The 19,704-nt window shown below is 44.7% G+C and overlaps 1 protein-coding gene across 8 annotated transcripts in view; it reads right to left on the bottom strand.

Moving 5' to 3' along the window:
- Positions 1-19,704, bottom strand: part of LOC144603471 (dedicator of cytokinesis protein 4-like) — a 294,693-nt gene that overhangs the window by 7,839 nt on the left and 267,150 nt on the right. For 4 of the 8 annotated variants that reach the window (XM_078416684.1, XM_078416686.1, XM_078416688.1 and 1 more), the window contains 7 exons: positions 15,001-15,122; positions 13,430-13,550; positions 11,625-11,706; positions 11,386-11,495; positions 8,882-8,954; positions 1,897-2,049; positions 204-283 (listed from right to left, as the gene is read on the bottom strand). In XM_078416684.1, the coding sequence (XP_078272810.1) occupies positions 204-283; positions 1,897-2,049; positions 8,882-8,954; positions 11,386-11,495; positions 11,625-11,706; positions 13,430-13,550; positions 15,001-15,122 (741 nt within the window). The remainder of the gene's footprint in view (positions 1-203; positions 284-1,896; positions 2,050-8,881; positions 8,955-11,385; positions 11,496-11,624; positions 11,707-13,429; positions 13,551-15,000; positions 15,123-19,704) is intronic. The other 4 variants (XM_078416687.1, XM_078416685.1, XM_078416689.1 and 1 more) reach the window with 4 other exon arrangements.

Raw genomic sequence — 19,704 nt, 5'->3', positions numbered from 1 at the left:
GTGTGGGTAAGTTGGGTCGAAGAGCCTGTTGGTCAGTGTGGGCAAGTTGGGTCGAAGGGCCGGTTGGTCAGTGTGGGCAAGTTGGGTCGAAGGGCCTGTTTCCACGCCGTGTAACTCCATGACTCTCACTTTGTTCATACTGACACAAGGAACTGCAGATGTTGTTTTACAAAATATACCACAGTGGTAAACTACACCCATACCTTATGAGGAGATCTGGGAAGTGCTGGTGGAGTATCAAATGCCTGTGGAGAGAAGGATCTATACGTCTTTGCAGGTGAACCTGTACCAGCAAATAAAGAACATCATTTACTATTACTTTGCAGGTGAATCTGTACCAGCAAATAAAGAACATCATTTACTATTACTTCAATGCAGGAGAAATTATTTACCACAACATAATGAAATTAATGTAACTCTCAATTCATTACAAATCGACAGCAGTCAACAACTAACAAATTGATTGATGCCATCTACCTCATTGGAGACCCTCGGACTATCTTTAATTGGACTTTACTGAACTTTATCTGGCACTAAACGTTATTCCCTTTATCATGTATCTGTACACGGCTAGATTGTAATCATGTATTGTCTTTCCGCTGACTGGTTAACAAGCAATAAAACTCTTTTCACTGTACCTCGGTACACACGACAATAAACTGAACTAGGTTCTAGGAATGCCATATTTTTTGTCATTTTGCTAATGTACAAGATGCCTAAGTAGTGACACAGTTTTGCCTGGTCCAATCATGTTGATGCTTTGGTCAAGAAAGCAAACCAACAACTCGGCTTCCTCAGAAGACTAAAGGAATTCTTCATGTCTTCAATCATGACAAGATAGACAAGTTCTTCACTAGAACGGGTGTCAAAGGTTGTGGGGAGAAGGCAGGAAAATGGCGGAGATCAGCCATGATTGAATGGCAGAGTGGACTTGATGGGCCGAATGGCCTAATTCTACTCTATAACTTGTGACGGACCAATTTCCACAGTGCATCACAGAACGCATTCTATCCGAATACAGCTTGGTTTGGCAACTACTCTGGAGATGGAGAGAGGAGTGTGGGTGGGATATGTGTCAGAGGAGAAGGACTGCCAAGCCCAATGTAAGTACAGAGGGATAAACATGCACAGAAAGGGATACAGAGTACTAATTCTAAATTTTATGTTTGGGTGATAAATTACAAAGAAGAAATCAGAGATATTACAAACAATGGGTTAAACATACAAAATATTTTGATCTTTGAAAGTTTGACAGAGCAGACATGTATCATTAAAGATAGACACAGAGTGCTGGAGTAACTCAGCGGGTCAGGCAGCATCTGTGGAGAAAGAGGATGTGTGACGTTTCGGGTGGAGACCCTCCTTCAGAGGTCAGGATCATGTCCAGGTGTGTTGGAATAATTGATCATCAATATGCCCAGTGTACGGATGGGAATAATGATAGGCAATGTAATGGAAATGTAATCAGATGCTCGAGGAGTAGGACATGAGGTTCAGCAGCATGATGGCCATCTACTGATACTGATAAAAGACAGATAGATGTTATTAATGTATGGGTGGGAATGACATTCCACCACCACCCCACACACCACAAATTCCCCAAATCATTGCATGACCCTTGAAACCATGGCAGAGTAATCCGACGCAAATCATAATTTCATGTTAAGGGAAATTGCTTTTCATAAAGTCTATGAGCAGAATTAGGCCATTCGGCCCATCAAGCCTACTCCACCATTCACTCGTGGCTGATCTATCTCCCACTCTCAATCCCATTCTCCTGCCTTCTCCCCATGACCCCTGACAATCTTTTGATCGACTCAATAAAGAACAATCATTATGCGAGTTTTGTCAGTAATCTTGCCAGAAATGTAAAGGATTGTGGTTATATGCAAGTACCTGTGGTTTTCTGGAATGGAAGGTTGTGACGTTTACCTGTCTGTGACGGTCGGGGTGGGACAGGTGGAGACACTAATCTTGCACTGTCCAGGACACAGGTCCGAGCTTCCTTATCACTATCCAGGCTCCAACTACTTGGAGTTGGGTTCATCACTATGAAAGAATATGTGCTTTGTTTAGTGTGCTATAAGCTGGCGCTCATTAAATATGTAATTATTACACAGTTATGCCATTTGTTTCAGTGGGCGATTGTGGTGCTTACTGAACTAGATTGGTTCTTAGCATCCAATATCTTGAATTTGAAGTTTTCGTGTTTCTGTTCCACTTTCTACGGGAGTAAGTTAGAGTCCCTGGGATTTACGGCAGTTCCACATCATTCAGTCAACTCTGCAACTGTTCAGCTCTTTCCTTGAGTGCATCGTCTACCCTTGTCCTGCCACATGTCCAGGTCCCCAACTCCAGTAATTCCTCCTCCACACCTCTCCCCCTTTACCATCCATTCCTTTGAATATATTTTTTGACGTCTCTCCTGAAAGCTCTTTCTTTAATTTATTTCCCAGTTTGGAATGTTATTACGAGTGTTCGGTTGCAGGCAGCATGTAAATCACTGTTGCAAATCAGCAAGTATTTTAGTACAGTCCGTCGTTGTTGTAAATTGACTCGTATTGTATTCTCACAATATTTGTACAGTAAGATGTGAGTACAAGCTGTAGGTGTTTTGATAAAATGGCCCTGAAACTCTGAGGATCAGGGATGACTTAAGGTAGAGGTGGGGTTTGTAGTCAAGAAACTGAAGAACAGTCTTGTTCATTCGCCACTGAACTCGACAGGATCTGATGTATCTGTGATTTCCAGCTGCACCTGACCATGTTCTAAAAACTACCAGGGTGTTGAACACACAGTTATATGTCAGTGGGAATCACATTAATAAATATACAGAGGGGGAGAATGTGGAAAGTGAAATATGATCGCAGGATCAGTGGATGCATGAAACCTACCAAGACTGACAACATCTACCTACTCTCTGGCATTGCACCTCCTAGAATCAGAAGAGCTGTAGCCAGTCAAAAAGAATGCCTCATACAGAGGATGTAAGTCACCCCCTACATGACCACCCGTTGCTACATCAGCGTTTGAAATCACGCAGAAGTTTCCTCTCTTCTGTCCATCCCCTGGAATGCAGGGGAACGCCCAGAAGGCTCAAACTCTGGGAAGAGAGACAAGAGAAATCTCCGGAAGACATTCACTCGGCAATCGATCCCTCTGAGAAACTCCCACCAGGTTCCGACCAACCGTGGATAACCTGGCGCAGTCTCCACAGACTGCGGACAGGCATGGGGAGGAGCAAATCGAACATGAAGTGGGGATATACTGAAGATGCGGCAGACTGCGAGTGCGAATGGGGCCTCCAGACTATGGAACATCTCCTGAGCTGTGACATGCTACATGACACATGCACTGTAAAGGATCCTGCAGAGGCCAACGACGTGGCACTAAAATTTGCTCGCTATTGGCAAACAGTTGTGTCGGGCGGTAGGTTTAGTAACCGAGCACGGGGCTTTGTTTGGAGAGTATGAGTGCCAGGGCAGTTTATTGTTCTGGGTGTCGGATGTGGGGAATCTGGGAGTCTGATAGTCTTCCAGACATCCACATCTGCGCCAGGTGTGACGAGATGGGGCTCCTAAGGGACCGTATTAGGAACCTGGAGCGGCAGATTGATGACCTCCGTCTGATCAGGGAGAGTGAGGAGGTTATAGATAGGAGTTACAGAGAGGTGGTCACTCCAAGACCACGGGAGGTAGACAAGTGGGTCACGGTTAGGGGGGGTAAGGAGCAGAGGCAGGGACTAGGGAGTACCCCGGTGGCTGTACCCCTTGGAAATAAGTACTCCTGTTTAAGTACTGTTGGGGGGAACAGCCTACCTGGGGGCAGCGACGGTGCCCGGGCCTCTGGCAAGGAGTCCGGCCCTGTTGCTCAGAAGGGTAGGGAAAGGAAGAGGAGAGCGATAGTAATAGGGGACTCTATAGTGAGGGGGTCAGATAGGCGTTTCTGTGGATGCAGTCGGGAGACCCGGATGGTGGTTTGCCTCCCTGGTGCCGGTGTCCGGGATGTGTCTGAGCGTGTCCAGGATATCCTGAAAGGGGAGGGAGAGGAGCCAGAGGTCGTGGTACATATAGGTACCAACAATATAGGTAGGATAAGGGAAGAGGTCCTGAAAGGAGAATTTAGGGGGCTAGGAAGAGAGTTAAAAAAAAGGACTTCCAAAGCAATAATCTCAGGCTTACTGCCTGTGCCACGCGATAGTGAGAATAGGAATGGAGTGAGGTGGAGGATAAATACGTGGCTGAGGAACTGGTGCAGCGAGCAGGGTTTCAAGTTTCTGGATCATTGGGACCTCTTCTGGGGGAAGTATGACCTGTACAAAAAGGACGGGTTGCATCTGAACCTGAGGGGAACCAATATCCTGGCGGGGAGATTTGCTAAGGTAATTGCGGAGACTTTAAACTAGTACGGTTGGGGGGAGGGACTCAAACACAGATAGCTAACAGGCAGTGTGTGAGGCAGGAGGCAGAAAAGGGAAACACTCAGACCCAATATGTAGGAGAGAAAGAAGGGAAAAGAAATAAACTGAGAATAAGAAATGATGGGTCCCTTAAATGTGTATATTTTAATGCTAGGAGCATTGTAAGAAAGGTGGATGAGCTTAGAGCCTGGATTGACATCTGGAAGTATGATGTTGTGGCGATCAGTGAAACATGGTTGCAGGAGGGTTGCGATTGGCAATTAAATATTCCAGGATTTCATTGTTTCAGATGTGATAGAATCGGAGGGGCAAGAGGTGGGGGTGTTGCATTGCTTGTCAGGGAGGATATCACAGCAGTGCTTTGGCAGGACAGACTAGAAGGCTCGATTAGGGAGGCTGTTTGGGTGGAACTCAGAAATGAGAAAGGTTTAGCAACACTTATAGGGGTGTATTATAGACCGCCAAATAGGGAACGAGAATTGGAAGAGCAAATATGTAAGGAGATAGCAGATATTAGTAGGAAGCACAGAGTAGTGATTGTGGGTGATTTCAATTTTCCGTATATAGACTGGGAATCACATTCTGTTAAAGGGCTGGATGGTTTGGAGTTTGTAAAATGTGTGCAGGATAGTTTTTTGCAGCAATATGTAGAGGTGCCTACCAGAGAAGGGGCAGTGTTGGACCTCCTGTTAGGAAATGAGATGGGTCAGGTGACGGAGGTATGTGTTGAGGAGCACTTTGGGTCTAGTGATCACAATGCCATTAGTTTCAATATCATTATGGAGAAGGTCAAATCTGGACCAAGGGTTGAGATTTTGGATTGGAGAAAGGCTAATTTTGAGGAGATGAGAAAGGATTTAAAAGGAGTGAAATGGAAATTTTTGTTTTATGAAAAGGATATAATAGAGAAATGGAGAATATTTAAAGGTGAAATTTTGAGAGTACAGAGTCTTTATGTCCCTGTTCGGTGGAAAGGAAAGAATAATAATTTGAAAGAGCCGTGGTTTTCCAGGGAAATTGGACACTTGGTTCGGAAAAAGAGGGAGATATACAATAAATATAAGCGGCAGGGAGTAAATGAGGTTCTTGAGGAATATAAAGAATGTAAAAGGAATCTTAAGAAGGAAATTAGAAAAGCGAAAAAAAGATGTGAGGCTGCTTTGGCAAGTAATGTAAAAGTAAACCCCAAGGGGTTCTACAGATATGTCAATAGCAAAAGGATAGTGAGGGATAAAATTGGTCCATTAGAGAGTCAGAGTGGACAGCTATGTGCTGAGCCGGAAGAAATGGGGGAGATATTAAACAATTTATTTTCTTCGGTATTTACCGAGGAGAAGGATATTGAATTATGTGAGGTAAGCGAAACAAGTAGAGTAGTGATGGAAATTAGGAGGATTAAAGAAGAGGAGGTACGGACACTTTTGAAAAATATAAAAGTGGATAAGTCTCCAGGTCCTGATAGGATATTCCCTAGGACATTGAGGGAAGTTAGTGCAGAAATAGCAGGGGCTATGAAGGAAATATTTCAAACGTCATTAGAAACGGGGATGGTGCCGGAAGATTGGCGCATTGCGCATGTTGTGCCTTTGTTTAAAGAAGGTTCTAAAAGTAAACCTAGCAATTATAGACCTATTAGTTTGACGTCTGTGGTGGGAAAATTAATGGAAAAGATACTTAGGGACAATATATATAATTATTTGGATAAACAAGGCCTGATTAGAAACAGTCAACATGGATTTGTGCCTGGAAGGTCATGTTTGACTAATCTTCTTGAATTTTTTGAAGAGGTTACCAGGGAAATTGATAAGGGCAAGGCTGTGGATGTTGTCTATATGGACTTCAGTAAGGCATTTGACAAGGTTCCACATGGAAGGTTGATTAAGAAGGTTAAATCGTTGGGTATTAATAGTGAGGTTGCAAGATGGATTCAACAATGGCTGAATGGGGGATACCAGAGGGTAATGGTTGACAACTGTATGTCAGGTTGGAGGCCAGTGCCTAGTGGAGTACCCCAAGGATCTGTGTTGGGTCCACTGTTGTTTGTCATTTACATTAATGATCTGGATGATGGTGTGGCAAATTGGATTAGTAAATATGCAGATGATACTAAGATAGGTGGTGTAGTTAATAATGAAGTAGAGTTTCAAAGTCTACAGAGAGACTTGGGCCTTTTGGAAGGGTGGGCTGAAAGATGGCAGATGGAGTTTAATGCTGATAAGTGTGAGGTGCTGCATTTTGGTAGGACAAATCAAAATAGGACATACAGGGTAAATGGTAGGGAATTGAGGAATGCAGTGGAACAGAGGGATCTGGGAATAACTGTGCATTGTTCCCTGAAGGTGGAATCTCATGTGGATAGGGTGGTGAAGAAGGCGTTTGGTATGCTTGCCTTTATAAATCAGAGCATCGAGTATAGAAGTTGGGATGTAATGTTAAAATTGTACAGGGCATTGGTGAGGCCGAATCTGGAGTATGGTGTGCAGTTCTGGTCGCCAAATTATAGGAAGGATGTCGACAAAATGGAGAGGGTACAGAGGAGATTTACTAGAATGTTGCCTGGGTTTCAGCACTTAGGCTACAGAGAGAGGTTGAACAGGTTGGGTTTTTATTCTTTGGAGCGTAGAAGGTTGAGGGGGGACTTGATAGAGGTTTTTAAAATTTTGAGAGGGACGGACAGAGTTGACGTGGGTAGGCTTTTCCCTTTGAGAGTGGGGAAGATTCCAACAAGGGGACATAGCTTCAGAATTGAGGGACAAAAGTTTAGGGGTAACATGAGGGGTAACTTCTTTACTCAGAGGGTGGTGGCTGTATGGAATGGGCTTCCGGTGGAAGTGGTGGAGGCAGGCTCGATTTTATTATTTAAGAGTAAATTGGATAGGTATATGGATAGGAGGGGATTAGAGGGTTATGGTCTGAGTGCAGGTAGATGAGACTAGGTCAGGGAGAATGGTCGGCGTGGACTGGTAGGGCCGAACGGGCCTGTTTCCATGCTGTAGTTGTTATATGTTATATGTTATATATGATGACATGAATAAATAAATAAATCGCGGGATCATCTTCTATCTCAACCCCCCTCCCCCTGCTAACGGCATGTTGGCCTTCATAACAAGAGGAGTTGAGTATAGGAGCAAAGAGGTCCTTCTGCAGTTGTACAGGGCCCTAGTGAGACCGCACCTGGAGTACTGTGTGCAGTTTTGGTCTCCAATTTTGAGGAAGGACATTCTTGCTATTGAGGGCATGCAGCGTAGGTTTACTAGGTTAATTCCCGGAATGGCGGGACTGTCATATGTTGAAATAATGGAGCGACTGGGCTTGTATTCACTGGAATTTAGAAGGATGAGAGGGGATCTTATTGAAACATATAAAATTATTAAGGGATTGGACACATTAGAGGCAGGAAACATGTTCCCGATGTTGGGGGAGTCCAGAACCAGGGGCCACAGTTTAAGAATAAGGGATAGGCCATTTAGAACGGAGATGAGGAAAAACCTTTTTCAGTCAGAGAGTTGTGAATCTGTGGTATTCTCTGCCTCAGAAGGCAGCGGAGGCCGATTCTCTGAATGCATTCAAGAGAGAGCTAGATAGAGCTCTTAGGGATAGTGGTCAAGGGATATGGGGAAAAGGTGCTGATTGTGGATGATCAGCCATGATGAATGGCGGTGCTGGCTCGAAGGGCCGAATGGCCTACTCCTGCACCTATTGTCAGTTGCCTGCAATAACCCTCAAACCTGTAACTCTTAACTGCAGAGTGGAGTAGAAACCCTGGAATAATGTAAGATACAGGCACAAAATGATAATGTAAGATACAGGCACAAAATGATAATGTAAGATACAGGCACAAAATGATAATGTAAGATACAGGCACAAAATGATAATGTAAGATACAGGCACAAAATGATAATGTAAGATACAGGCACAAAATGAATGTTGGCTTTCTCCCTTTCAGTATCTGTTCCTGATCCCATCCACCCCCTGCCACTCACAGTCCTTCCTTCCTTCCTTCCTTCCTTCCTCTGGCTTCACAATTCTCATATTTTTATCTCTTTTCATCTCTGGCCTTGTCCACCCATTTGCCAACATCACCCCCCCCCCCCCTCACCTGTATCCACCCATCTCTCACTTTGTCCTACCCCCATCCAGTTTTCTCCCCCCCCCCACGACAATCAGTATGAAGACCTAAAATGTCACCAAAATGTCACCTATCCATGTTCATCAGAGATGCTGCCACTGAGTTACTCCAGCACTTTGTGTCTTTTTATTTTGTAGATGAGCATCTGCAGTTCCTTGTGTCTACATTGGATATTTCTAGATGAGTTGATTTCAGTTGTCCCAGACTCTAACTTTGATCTCTGCTCATGAATTTCAGACTGACCAACCATTAACCAACACAATACAACCATGGTCAATTCTCACTAACCTTTGTGAGATATTGCAAAAAGTAACAGTGTACCCTAGACCCACCTTTGTCAGGTGCAGATAAATTGGGATCACTTCGAGGCATGCAGGAGTCACCAATTTGCTGGGTTAGCATCTGCTGAGAAACAAGATTTTATTGAAAATAAATTGAGAGCATAAGTGTATAACATCATTAATCTACAAACAAGGCAGTGCTGTAATCTTAAAAGATAGTTTAGAATTTCTCCACAATCCGTTCATAATACGAGGTCATTCTGGAAGTGTCTTTAAAAGGCACACTTTAAGCTTTGGTTATCAAGATTCCTTATGCAGAATATTCCATTTAGCACATAGCAAGTTTTTAAAATTGAAAAATAGCTTTGAAAACGCTTTTCCGTATTTTACACGTACAAAGTTTAGAGGAATTGTCACAGCTAATGCTGCATCTTTCAGCACAGACAGTGTCACCAGTGTACAGTGAATAACACAAAATCAGCATTACTATCTTAGAAGTTTATAAATATGTAAGATAATTAACTTGCCCAGTTTTACAATAATTAGCCTCTGTATTTTCTCCTACAATCCTCGTGCATTTTTTGTGAGATAGATATACTGACTGGTACCATTATCTTATCGTGGGTGGCCGGTTGCCGTAGCTTGTCGTAGACATTGTCGTAGACATTGTCGTAGGGTTATAAAAAATCAAAGGTTTTTCAGCGATCTGCTATGACTTTGACAGTCACCTTAAAAATCACCAAAGTGGGACAGACCCTTTAGGCTACTTTCTGCAGATACTGATACTGATAACAGAACACTACACACCACTTTCTGCAGATACTGATACTGATAACAGAACACTACACACCACCTGCACCAACGTAGAATTGTTTTTGCATTGTCCTCCTTCTTTTCAGTGCCTAGCATAATTGGTGTTTTGTGCTGCTGTATCTATGTATCTGTGATGCCGCCACAAGCAAGATTCTCATTGTACCTGCACTTGACTATACCTGTGCAAATTACAATAAACTGACTTGACTTACATGTGGAGGGGAGTTCCAAAACCAGTTGTCTTCATATCCATTCAAGTTTGAAATCCTTAGAGTTAAGGGGAGCTAAGAGTTGGGCTGGATCAGGGAACAGCTGGAGTGACTGAAGGGAATGATTTCCAAACATCCATAAAGCTTGGATCTTATAGAAACATATAAAATTCTTCAGGGATTGGACATTCTAGATGCAGGAAAAATGTTTCCCCATGTTGGGGGAGTCCAGAACCAGGGGTCACAGTTTAAGAATAAGGGGTAGGCCATTTAGGACTGAGATGAGGAATTTTGTTTCACCCGGAGAGTTGTGAATCTGTGGAATTCTCCGCCACAGAAGGCAGTGGAGGCCAATTCACCGGATGTTTTCAAGAGAGAGTTAGATTTAGCTCTTGCGGCTAATGGAATCAATGGATATGGGGAGAAAGCAGGAGTGGGGTACTGATTTTGGATGATCAGCCATGATCATATTGAGTGGCGGTTCTGGCTCGAAGGGCTGAATGGCCTACAGCTACACCTATTTTTTATGTTTCTATGTTTGGAGATAGAGGCTAGCTTTGGCAGTCTGGTTACAGCAAGATCATAGTGCAGAATGATATCGTGGAAGTGAAATTAGTGTTTTTGCAGAGACTGACACAGTTAGATGAAGCATGGGATCTGGGTGGGGAACAATAAAAGGAGAGTACAGCACAGAACACAAGGAGGTAGAGTAAAGTGAGGGTCAGGCAGCATCTCTGCAGGACCAACCATGTCACACCGAGTTACTCCAGCATTTTATAGTTTTTGCTCAAGATTCCAGCATCTGTAGTTCCTTGTGTCTTAAGATAGATAAATACTTCCTTCTCTAGAAACCAGGAACTGCAGATGCTGGTTAATACACAAAAAAGACACAAAATGCTGGAGTAACTCAGCGGGTCAGGCAGCATCTGTGGAGAACATGGATAGGTGACGTTTCACAGAGTGCTGGAGTAACTCAGTGGGTCAGGCAGCATCTGTGGAGAACATGGATAGGTGACGTTTCACAGAGTGCTGGAGTAACTCAGTGGGTCAGGCAGAATCTGTGGAGAACATGGATAGGTGACGTTTCACAGAGTGCTGGAGTAACTCAGTGGGTCAGGCAGCATCTGTGGAGAACATGGATAGGTGACGTTTCACAGAGTGCTGGAGTAACTCAGTGGGTCAGGCAGCATCTGTGGAGAACATGGATAGGCGACGTTTCGGGGTGGGACCTTTCTTCAGATCTTCCTTCTCTTCAATTTGGTTTCAATTCGACTCACAAACAACCTTTATTTACCATTGTTACAAGCCTGGCTTCGGCATTTCTTTCTGGATGTAATTGAACCACTTGATCTTGAAGCTTCACTCATCCATGTTTTGTAGTTTAAATGTAAATGGGAAATACTCAGCTGGTGTTGGTTTATACTATCACCTGTGCAGAGATGGTGTGAGGACCTGTATCAGCAAGTCTGCATGTTGGCATTTGTACTGAGTGTTACAGTGTGTTGACACTCACCTGTCCTCATACCTGCTTACCTGTGTTGGCTCCATGGATATTGGGTAAATGGCGCTGCATGGCCGATCTCTGGGAGAGAGGCAGGTGTTCTCCCTTGAATGCTTGTGCTTATCAGAGAGCAGTGGGGAGCCTAAAACACACAGCAAACAAGCACGTTCTTTTAAACCACTTGACTACCATCATAGTTTTGTACATTTTATATCTTTTATTAAAGAAGTTGGACTTCCACACGGAGGGGTGACTGTGACTGCAAACCCACCTCTGGCACTGGATGGAGCGGAGCTTGTAACGTTGGGCGAGGCCGAATGTGTGGAACTTAAACTCGAGGTAGAAGGACTTGCCTGAAAGAGACACAGTGCATTTATTGTTAAAGGCAGGATTTTGCTTAAAAGGTTCATGACCACCATTTGTTTTGGTCACAGACCCAAGATTAATAAAGCCTACCAAGTATATTCAATGCATTTATTATTATAGACGGTGTTTTACTTCAAAGAGGTAACGGCCAGAATTTGATTCAGTCACGACCCAAGATTAAATAACAGTTACGCTCGTGTTGATGTCCAGCGACTGCCCGCTGTTCAGGCCGAGGAGTCCAGGCCTGTCGGGGAACGACACCAAAAGCAGAGAGGGACGACATGACTCTAATGAAGAGATCTGTATCTTTATCATCGCCAGAAACATGGGAGAGTCCAGGATTAGAGGGCACAGCCTCAGAATTAAAGGACGTTCTCAATAAATAAGCAAATTGTTGACAAAAACAGTCCAGAATTTTTAAATATATTTTTCAACAGATTATATAAATAAGAAAGGGATTAGAGAGCTAAGGGCTAATTGGCACAGTATGCCCACATGGGTGGCAAGGCCAGGTGGGCCCGTCACCATACAGTACAGCTCTACTACTCAATGGTAAAGATAAAAGCCAGTTTTAAAAATACATACAAACGCTATTTTTAATTTGCTAATAACATAAACACCATTGTGTTCAGCTAGTAGAGCGACACATTTAGAAACAGTTCAAATGAAATCAAAGAGTTTACAGATCTTACAAAGGTTATAATAATACAACAAATAGGACAGTGTGGAGCATGAGCCTGCAGCTCAACACTAACTTTACTCCAGTGATACTAAACTGGTGACAGGATTCAAAAACACACCATTAATTACTTCAAGAACAAAGAACACGGAGACAAAAATGTGAGAACAGGTTGAATCCAAATTCACGGCGATGAAGGGCTGGTGCGTTATAAATAGCATCACCACCCGCCAACATCCCAGCGCAAAGATACGCAAGCAGAGAGGCAGCCATGATCACATTGAATGGCGGTGCTGGCCCGAAGGGCCGAATGGCCTACTTCTGCACCGATTGTCTATTGTCTATTGTGATTAAACATAGAAAAGGTGTTTATTATTTAAAGGAGGAAATGTCTAAAAGGAGTGTTATTTATTTAAATATTCCTCCAATACCAATACGATTAGTCAGTCTGAGTGTTTCTGACCATTGAACATTCTGTCTATTGAGGGGGTATGGGGAGAAGGCAGGAACGGGGTACTGATTGAGAATGATCAGCCATGATCGCATTGAATGGCGGTGCTGGCTCGAAGGGCTGAATGGCCTACTCCTGCACCTATTGTCTATTGTCTATTGTCTATTGTGAACAGTGAGATGGTTGCAGATCAGAGTGGAGACAACGGGGTGATGTCCTGAGGCCTCACCAACCGCAGCAACGTAGAGTGGCTGGAATGGATGAACACTGCAGGGAGCAGAGTCAGACGGTCATTGGAGAGCGAGGTTTCCATGGCACCGGGAGAACGTGCAAACTCCACACAGGCAGCACCCAAGGTCAGGATGGAACCCGGGTCTCTGGCGCTGTGAGTCAGCAATTACCCACTGACTCACATTCTCATTGCCCACCCTGCTGCTCATCAATAGATGTTTGGATCTTGGATGTTTGCCGGCTTCCAGAAACATCAGACCTGCACAACAAGCCCGAAGTATCTGCTTAAATGAAGAGGTGCACAATAATATAGTTATGGCGACTTTCACTTGTGAACGGCGCGCTGTACCTGCATGTGAAAGACTTCGTCTGAGCTTTCAGACTGCCCCGTGATGTTGCTAACCTCAGCTGATGCTTGTGATGACAAGGATGAGGAAGAGTATCTGTTGAACGCTGGATAAGTTAACGGGCTGCAATAAAGGGCAGAGCATCCCAACATCAGCAAGGAACAGATTCACACACTGAACTTTTCACTGGACCTCGGTACACGTAACAATAAACTAAACCGAACTGAGAACAACAAAGAGATTATTGCAGTGATCATTGTTATTCTCAGAAAACTCAGCCATTTTTACCATTTCTCTTTTGGTTTGACAGCACAACTTGAGTCTAGTGAACATATTCATTTATGTCTGGAAGAAGGATCTCAACCCGAAACATCACACAGTCTGAAGGTGGGTCCCAACCCAAAACGTCACCTGTCCATGTTCTCCAGAGATACTGCCTGACCCGCTGAGTTACTCCAGCATTTTGTTTCCCTTTGAGTATATTCAGAGCTCAGTGCAGAAGTAAACTGCAATCAGTGTTTGAATTTATACAGGTTATTTATGGAGGAATTAGATGAGATATGAAGATAACAAGTTATTTCAGGTTTATAGTGTGTTTCCTCATCACATCTCGGCAGCAGCTGATGTAAGCACTCAAGAACCTTCCTAAGATTGGTCAATGTGTTGCTGTGTAATCTAGTGAGGAACATGATGGATGGTGAGATAGAGAGGGAGAGAGAGGGAGAGGGAGGGAGGGGTATGGGAGGGAGGGAGAGGGAGGGAGGGGGAGGGAGGGGAGGGGGAGGGAGGGGAGGGGGAGGGAGGGGAGGGGGAGGGAGGGGAGGGGGATGGAGGGGAGGGGGAGGGAGGGGAGGGGGAGGGGAGAGAGGGGGAGAGAGGGGGGGGAGAGGGGGAGAGAGAGGGAGAGAGAGGGAGAGAGAGGGAGAGAGAGGGAGAGAGAGAGAAAGAGAGAGAGAGAGAAAGAGAGAGAGAGAGAGAGAGAGAGAGAGAGAGAGAGAGAGAGAGAGAGAGAGGAGAGAGAGAGAGACCCGAAACGTCACCCATTCCTTCTCTCCTGAGATGCTGCCTGACCCGCTGAGTTACTCCAGCATTTTGTGATACCTTCGATTTATACCAACATCTGCAGTTATTTTCCTAGTATTAGTTTACAAAATAATTAAGTTTAGAGAAATCACCACCTTGCCACCCAACTTAGTATCTTATGTCACATGTAACGAGATACAGTGAAAAGCTTTGTACATTGAAGAAGCATTTCTCAGCAATGTAGCACATCAGTTCCAGAGTCAAAGTCCGTGTGTTGTTCATTCTAAACAATGTGTTCTCCAATGTACATAAACAAATGAAATTGGTTAAAAAGATGAAGAACTATAGGGTTATTAACAGAGCATTAGAATTAAACTGTTACTTTTTAATCAGGAGGACTAATTACACCAAAATTACAGGCATGGCTCTTCCAGCTGCCTGCTCTCTCAGGAAATTAGGAGATGTGCAGAACATTATATTCCTAATTTCTGCACTGAATAAATATGAGAAGCTGTCAGCTGGAGGGGGCGTCGACCGTGGGGCCACGTACCTGCGTCTGTTGACGATTCTCGCTCCGTCTGGGCTAACGGCCCCCAGTGTTGGGTTACGACAGGTACGTGGGCTGCCGTTGGTCAGGTGGATGGGGCTGACTCGGGAGTAGGTCGGGAAGTCCTGCAAAGGTAGAGCTCCATCAACAACACAGAAACATGCAAACATGGACAGTACGAGGAGCAGGACAGTCGGCCCTTCGAGCCAGCATCGCCATTCAATGTGATCATGGCTGGTCATCCAAAATCAGTACCCCGTTCTTGCTTTCTCCCCATACCCCCCTGATTCCGTTAGCCCTAAGAGGTTTATCTGACTTATCTAACAGAGGCAGTCACTATGGCAACGGAGCTCTGTGTAAACTATATCTGGATGCAAGAAGTATAAATGATCTTCAGCACTCAACCATAACCTCTACAGATATCACACAACAGGCACAAGCTCCTCAACTAAAAGGTTTAGTTTACTTTAGAGATAGAGCATGGAAAGGCCCTTCAGCCCATCGAGTCCACGCCGACCATCGATCGCCCGTTCACACTAGTTCTTAGTTATCCCACTTTCTCATCCACTCCACACACTGGGGACAATTTACAGCAGCCAATTACCCTATAAATCCACACGTATTTGGGAGGAAACTGGAGCACCCAGAGAAAACCTGCATGGTCATTGGGTGAACATGCAAACACCACACAGACAGTGCCCAAGGTCAGGATCAAACATAGGTTTCCGGTACTGAGGCAGCAGCTCTACCCGCTGTGCCACCCACTATGCCACTGTGATTTCACACATATGTAAAATCACAAATGTTTCCTTGTTGTTTTGTAAGTGTCTCAGATGTTACTTTGCATTTAAAATAACTGTCTGCTGTTATGTGCCTAAACCATAATCAATAGCTTGAGGTCTACTGCTTGTTGCCTGACCCGCTGAGTTACTCCAGCACTCTGTGAAACGTCACCTATCCATGTTCTCCACAGATGCTGCCTGACCCGCTGAGTTACTCCAGCACTCTTGTCATTGGTCATTGTTGCACATCCATTAGGGCAAATATATTCCCAGGTTAAATGACCGGAATTATTCTTGTTGCTCCAGGTGTGGACTCACCAAACCCCTGAATCATGAATGGCACCAGGATTACTCTCCCTTACACCCCAACTCCATTGTTAGTATGCCCTTTGCTTTTCTTGTACCTTGTGTCCAATATGTTAACATTAAAAATGGACAGAGTCTCTGCCTGCCTCAGTTACTCCACCACTTTGTATCTTTTTTTATAACCCAGCATCTGCAGTTCCATGTGTCTACCTGTTAACAATAATATTTATGCACAAGAGCACTGAATCACCCTGAATATTAAATCTGCTCAGTTATTATCTTGTTTAAGATATTCTGCTGTGCTGCTTTTTATTCCAGATTGACAATCTCCACAGGCTCCTTGCAGTTTTGTTTCGCTTTTCCTCTCTAACACACTTTACCGTGTCAGCAAACCTGGTTAAATATTACATACAGTTCTTACTGAAATGACATTTTGACTAAAAGTTGGCACTTCAACATGAAAGATAACGCATTTACACAGTGCTTTTGTGATATCAGGCCTTCATAATCCTCTTTCCAATGACCAACACACCTTTAAAGCATAAAAACCTGCTGCAATGCGCGTCATTATCCACAGTGGCTGCCAGCTCATCATTAGACCATCACTTGCTGTGAATGTTTGTGCTGGAAGTGGGAATGGAGAGAGAGAGAGAGAGAGAGAGAGAGTGGCATCTTCCTCTCCCAGCAGATCACACTACCATTCAGTTAGCAACCTGAATTCAGAATCTGCAGACACACCCAAGATGCTGGAGTAACTCAGCGGGTCAGACAGCATCTCTGGAGAGGAGGAGTAGGTGATGTTTCAGGTCGAGACCCTTCAGCAGAGAGCCTGACCTGTTGAGTTACTCCAGCATTTGCTGCTTTAATCCAGCAAATGGTTGATCCCATTTATAGTTGGTATAAACCAGCGTTTGCAGTGTATAACTAACTGTGAGATCTGCAGCTGCCACTAGATGGCGGAGCAACACAGGGCAGAAGGGGACGTGTTGGTCGTGCCTATCTTATGCTGATCGCTCAGCTCCCACTAATAAGTAAACCTCACCACAACAGACCCAACAGCAACTGCCTGCTTCGGCAACTTGACATCATGGAGTGATACAGCGTGGAAACAGGCCCTTCAGCCCAACTGTGTAGGAAAGAACTGCAGATGCTGGTTAAAATCGAAGGTAGACACAAAATGCTGGAGTAACTCAGCGGGTCAGGCAGCATCTCTGGAGAGAGGGGATGGGTGACGTTTCGGGTCGAGACTGAAACTTCGGTCTGAAGAAAGGTCTTGGCCCGAAAAGTCACCCATTCTTTCTCTCTTGAGATGCTGCCTGACCCGCTGAGTTACTCCAGCATTTTGTGTCTACCTTCAGCCCAACTTGCCCACACTGGTCAACATGTCCCATCTACACTTGTCCCACCTGCCCACACCGACAAACATGCCCCATCTACACTAGTCCCACTTGCCCACATGTCCCAGCTACACTAGTCCCACCTGCCCGTGTTTGGTCCATATCCCCCCAAACCTGTCCTGTCCATGTACCTGTCTAATTGTTTCTTAAACGTTGGGATAGTCCCTGCCTCAACTGGCAGCTTGTTCCATACACCCACCACCCGTTGTGTGAAAAAGTTACCCTTCAGATTCCTATTAAATCTTTTCCCCTTCACCTTAAACCTATGTCTTCTGGTCCTCGATTCACCTGCCCTGGGCAAGAGACTCTGTGCATCTACTCGATCAATTCCTCTCATGATTTTGTACACCTCTATAAAATCACCTCCAAGGAATAGATGTGCCAAGCGATGCTCAGATATCGGCCTCCTTGGCACTTGGCATTATCAGTAATCTGCGGGATCTAAAGCTGTTCCAAAGACTACAGCACGGAAGTCTCTCAGTGCCATGCAGTACATGAGGGGTGCTGTATTTCACAAGTGCCATCTTCCCATTAAAATTTTAAACCGTCTCTCTCTCTCCCTCCATCTCTCTGGTGAACATAAGGAATCCAGTAGCACATTACCACAAAAAAGCAAGACATTTCTAGCATCAAGAACCAATCTTTCTTTATTCCTCAGAAATCTGTAAAACACTGCTGTTTGTGGAGGCTTGCTGAGTTTAAATTGGCTGCCACATTTCCTGCATCACATTAAGGACCAGAAGGACATCGGGCCTCATATCTGAGTTCAATGCATTCCAACTCCACTCACTTTCTAAGGGTGTAGAGTGAAGCTCGGCTCAGTGACAGCTGGATGGGGGAAGGGACTTTCCCTTTCCCACACTGCTCAGGGCCAGTGTTGCCCCGGGCAACAGAACCAAAATGATAAAAAAATGTATATAATCATTTCATTCAAAGGTTATATTTCAGACAAATTCAGTCTCTGGAGTCAACCATTTCCCTGTTTGATAATTCATTCAATCAAGTTTTAGTTTTTCAGTTTAGTTTTGAGATTCAGCAGGGAAACAGGCCCTTCGGCCTTCCGAGTCCACACCGACCAGCGATCCCCCCGTGTACTAACACTGCCACACACACTAGAGACAAGTTTTACAATCATACCAAGCTAATTAACCCACAAAACTGTACGTCTTTGGAGTGTGAGAGGAAACCGGAGAACCAGGAGAAAACCTACACAGCTATGGGGAGAACGTGCAAACTCCGTACTGACAGCACCTGCAGTCAGGATGGAACCCGGGTTTCAGGCGCTGTGAGGCAGCAACGCTACCGCTGCACAAACGCGCCAGAGGGAAGTTGGTGCTCTATTTTTAATACAAGCTATCAACTGCGGTGTGTGTGTGTGCACGCGCGCGTGTGCACATGTGTGTGTGCGCATGCGTGCGTGCACATGCGTGTTGGGCAATATAGAAACATAGAAACTAGGTGCAGGAAGAGGCCATTTGGCCCTTCGAGCCAGCACTGCCATTCATTGTGATCATGGCTGATCATTCTCAATCAGTAACCTGTGCCTGCCTACTCCCCATATCCACATCAGTCTGAAGAAGGGTCTCGACCCGAAACGTCACTCATTCCTTCTCTCCAAGATGCTGCCTGACCCGCTGAGTTACTCCAGCATTTGTGATACCTTTGATTTGTACCAGCATCTGCAGTTATTTTCCTACACCCCATATCCCTTGATTCCACTAGCCCCTAGAACTCTATCCAACTCTCTTTTAAATTCATCCAGTTAATTGGCCTCCACTGCCTTCTGTGGCAGAGAATTCCACAATTTCACAACTCTCTGGGTGAAAAAGTTTCTTCTCACCTCAGTTTTAAATGGCCTGCCCTTTATTTTAGACTGTGGCCCCTGGTTCTGGACTCCCCCAACATTGGGAACATTTTTCCTGCATCTAGCTTGTCCAGTCCTTTTATAATTTTATGTCTCTATAAGATCCCCTCTCATTCTTCTAAACTCCAATGAATACAAACCCAGCCTTTCCAATCTTTCCTCATAAGATAGTCCCGTCATCCCGGGGATTAACCTCATGAACCTACGCTGCACTGCCTCAATAGCAAGGATGTCCTTCCTCAAATTAGGAGACCAAAACTGCACACAATACTCCAGATGTGGTTTCACCAGGGCCTTGTACAACTGGAGAAGGACCTCTTTACTCCTATACTCAAATCCTCTCGTTATGAAGGCCAAC

This window comes from Rhinoraja longicauda, chromosome 20, assembly GCF_053455715.1.
Source record: "Rhinoraja longicauda isolate Sanriku21f chromosome 20, sRhiLon1.1, whole genome shotgun sequence".
Taxonomy (NCBI): domain Eukaryota; kingdom Metazoa; phylum Chordata; class Chondrichthyes; order Rajiformes; family Arhynchobatidae; genus Rhinoraja; species Rhinoraja longicauda.
Note: the sequence above shows the minus strand (reverse complement) of the source record. Positions and strands in the feature narration are given on the sequence as shown.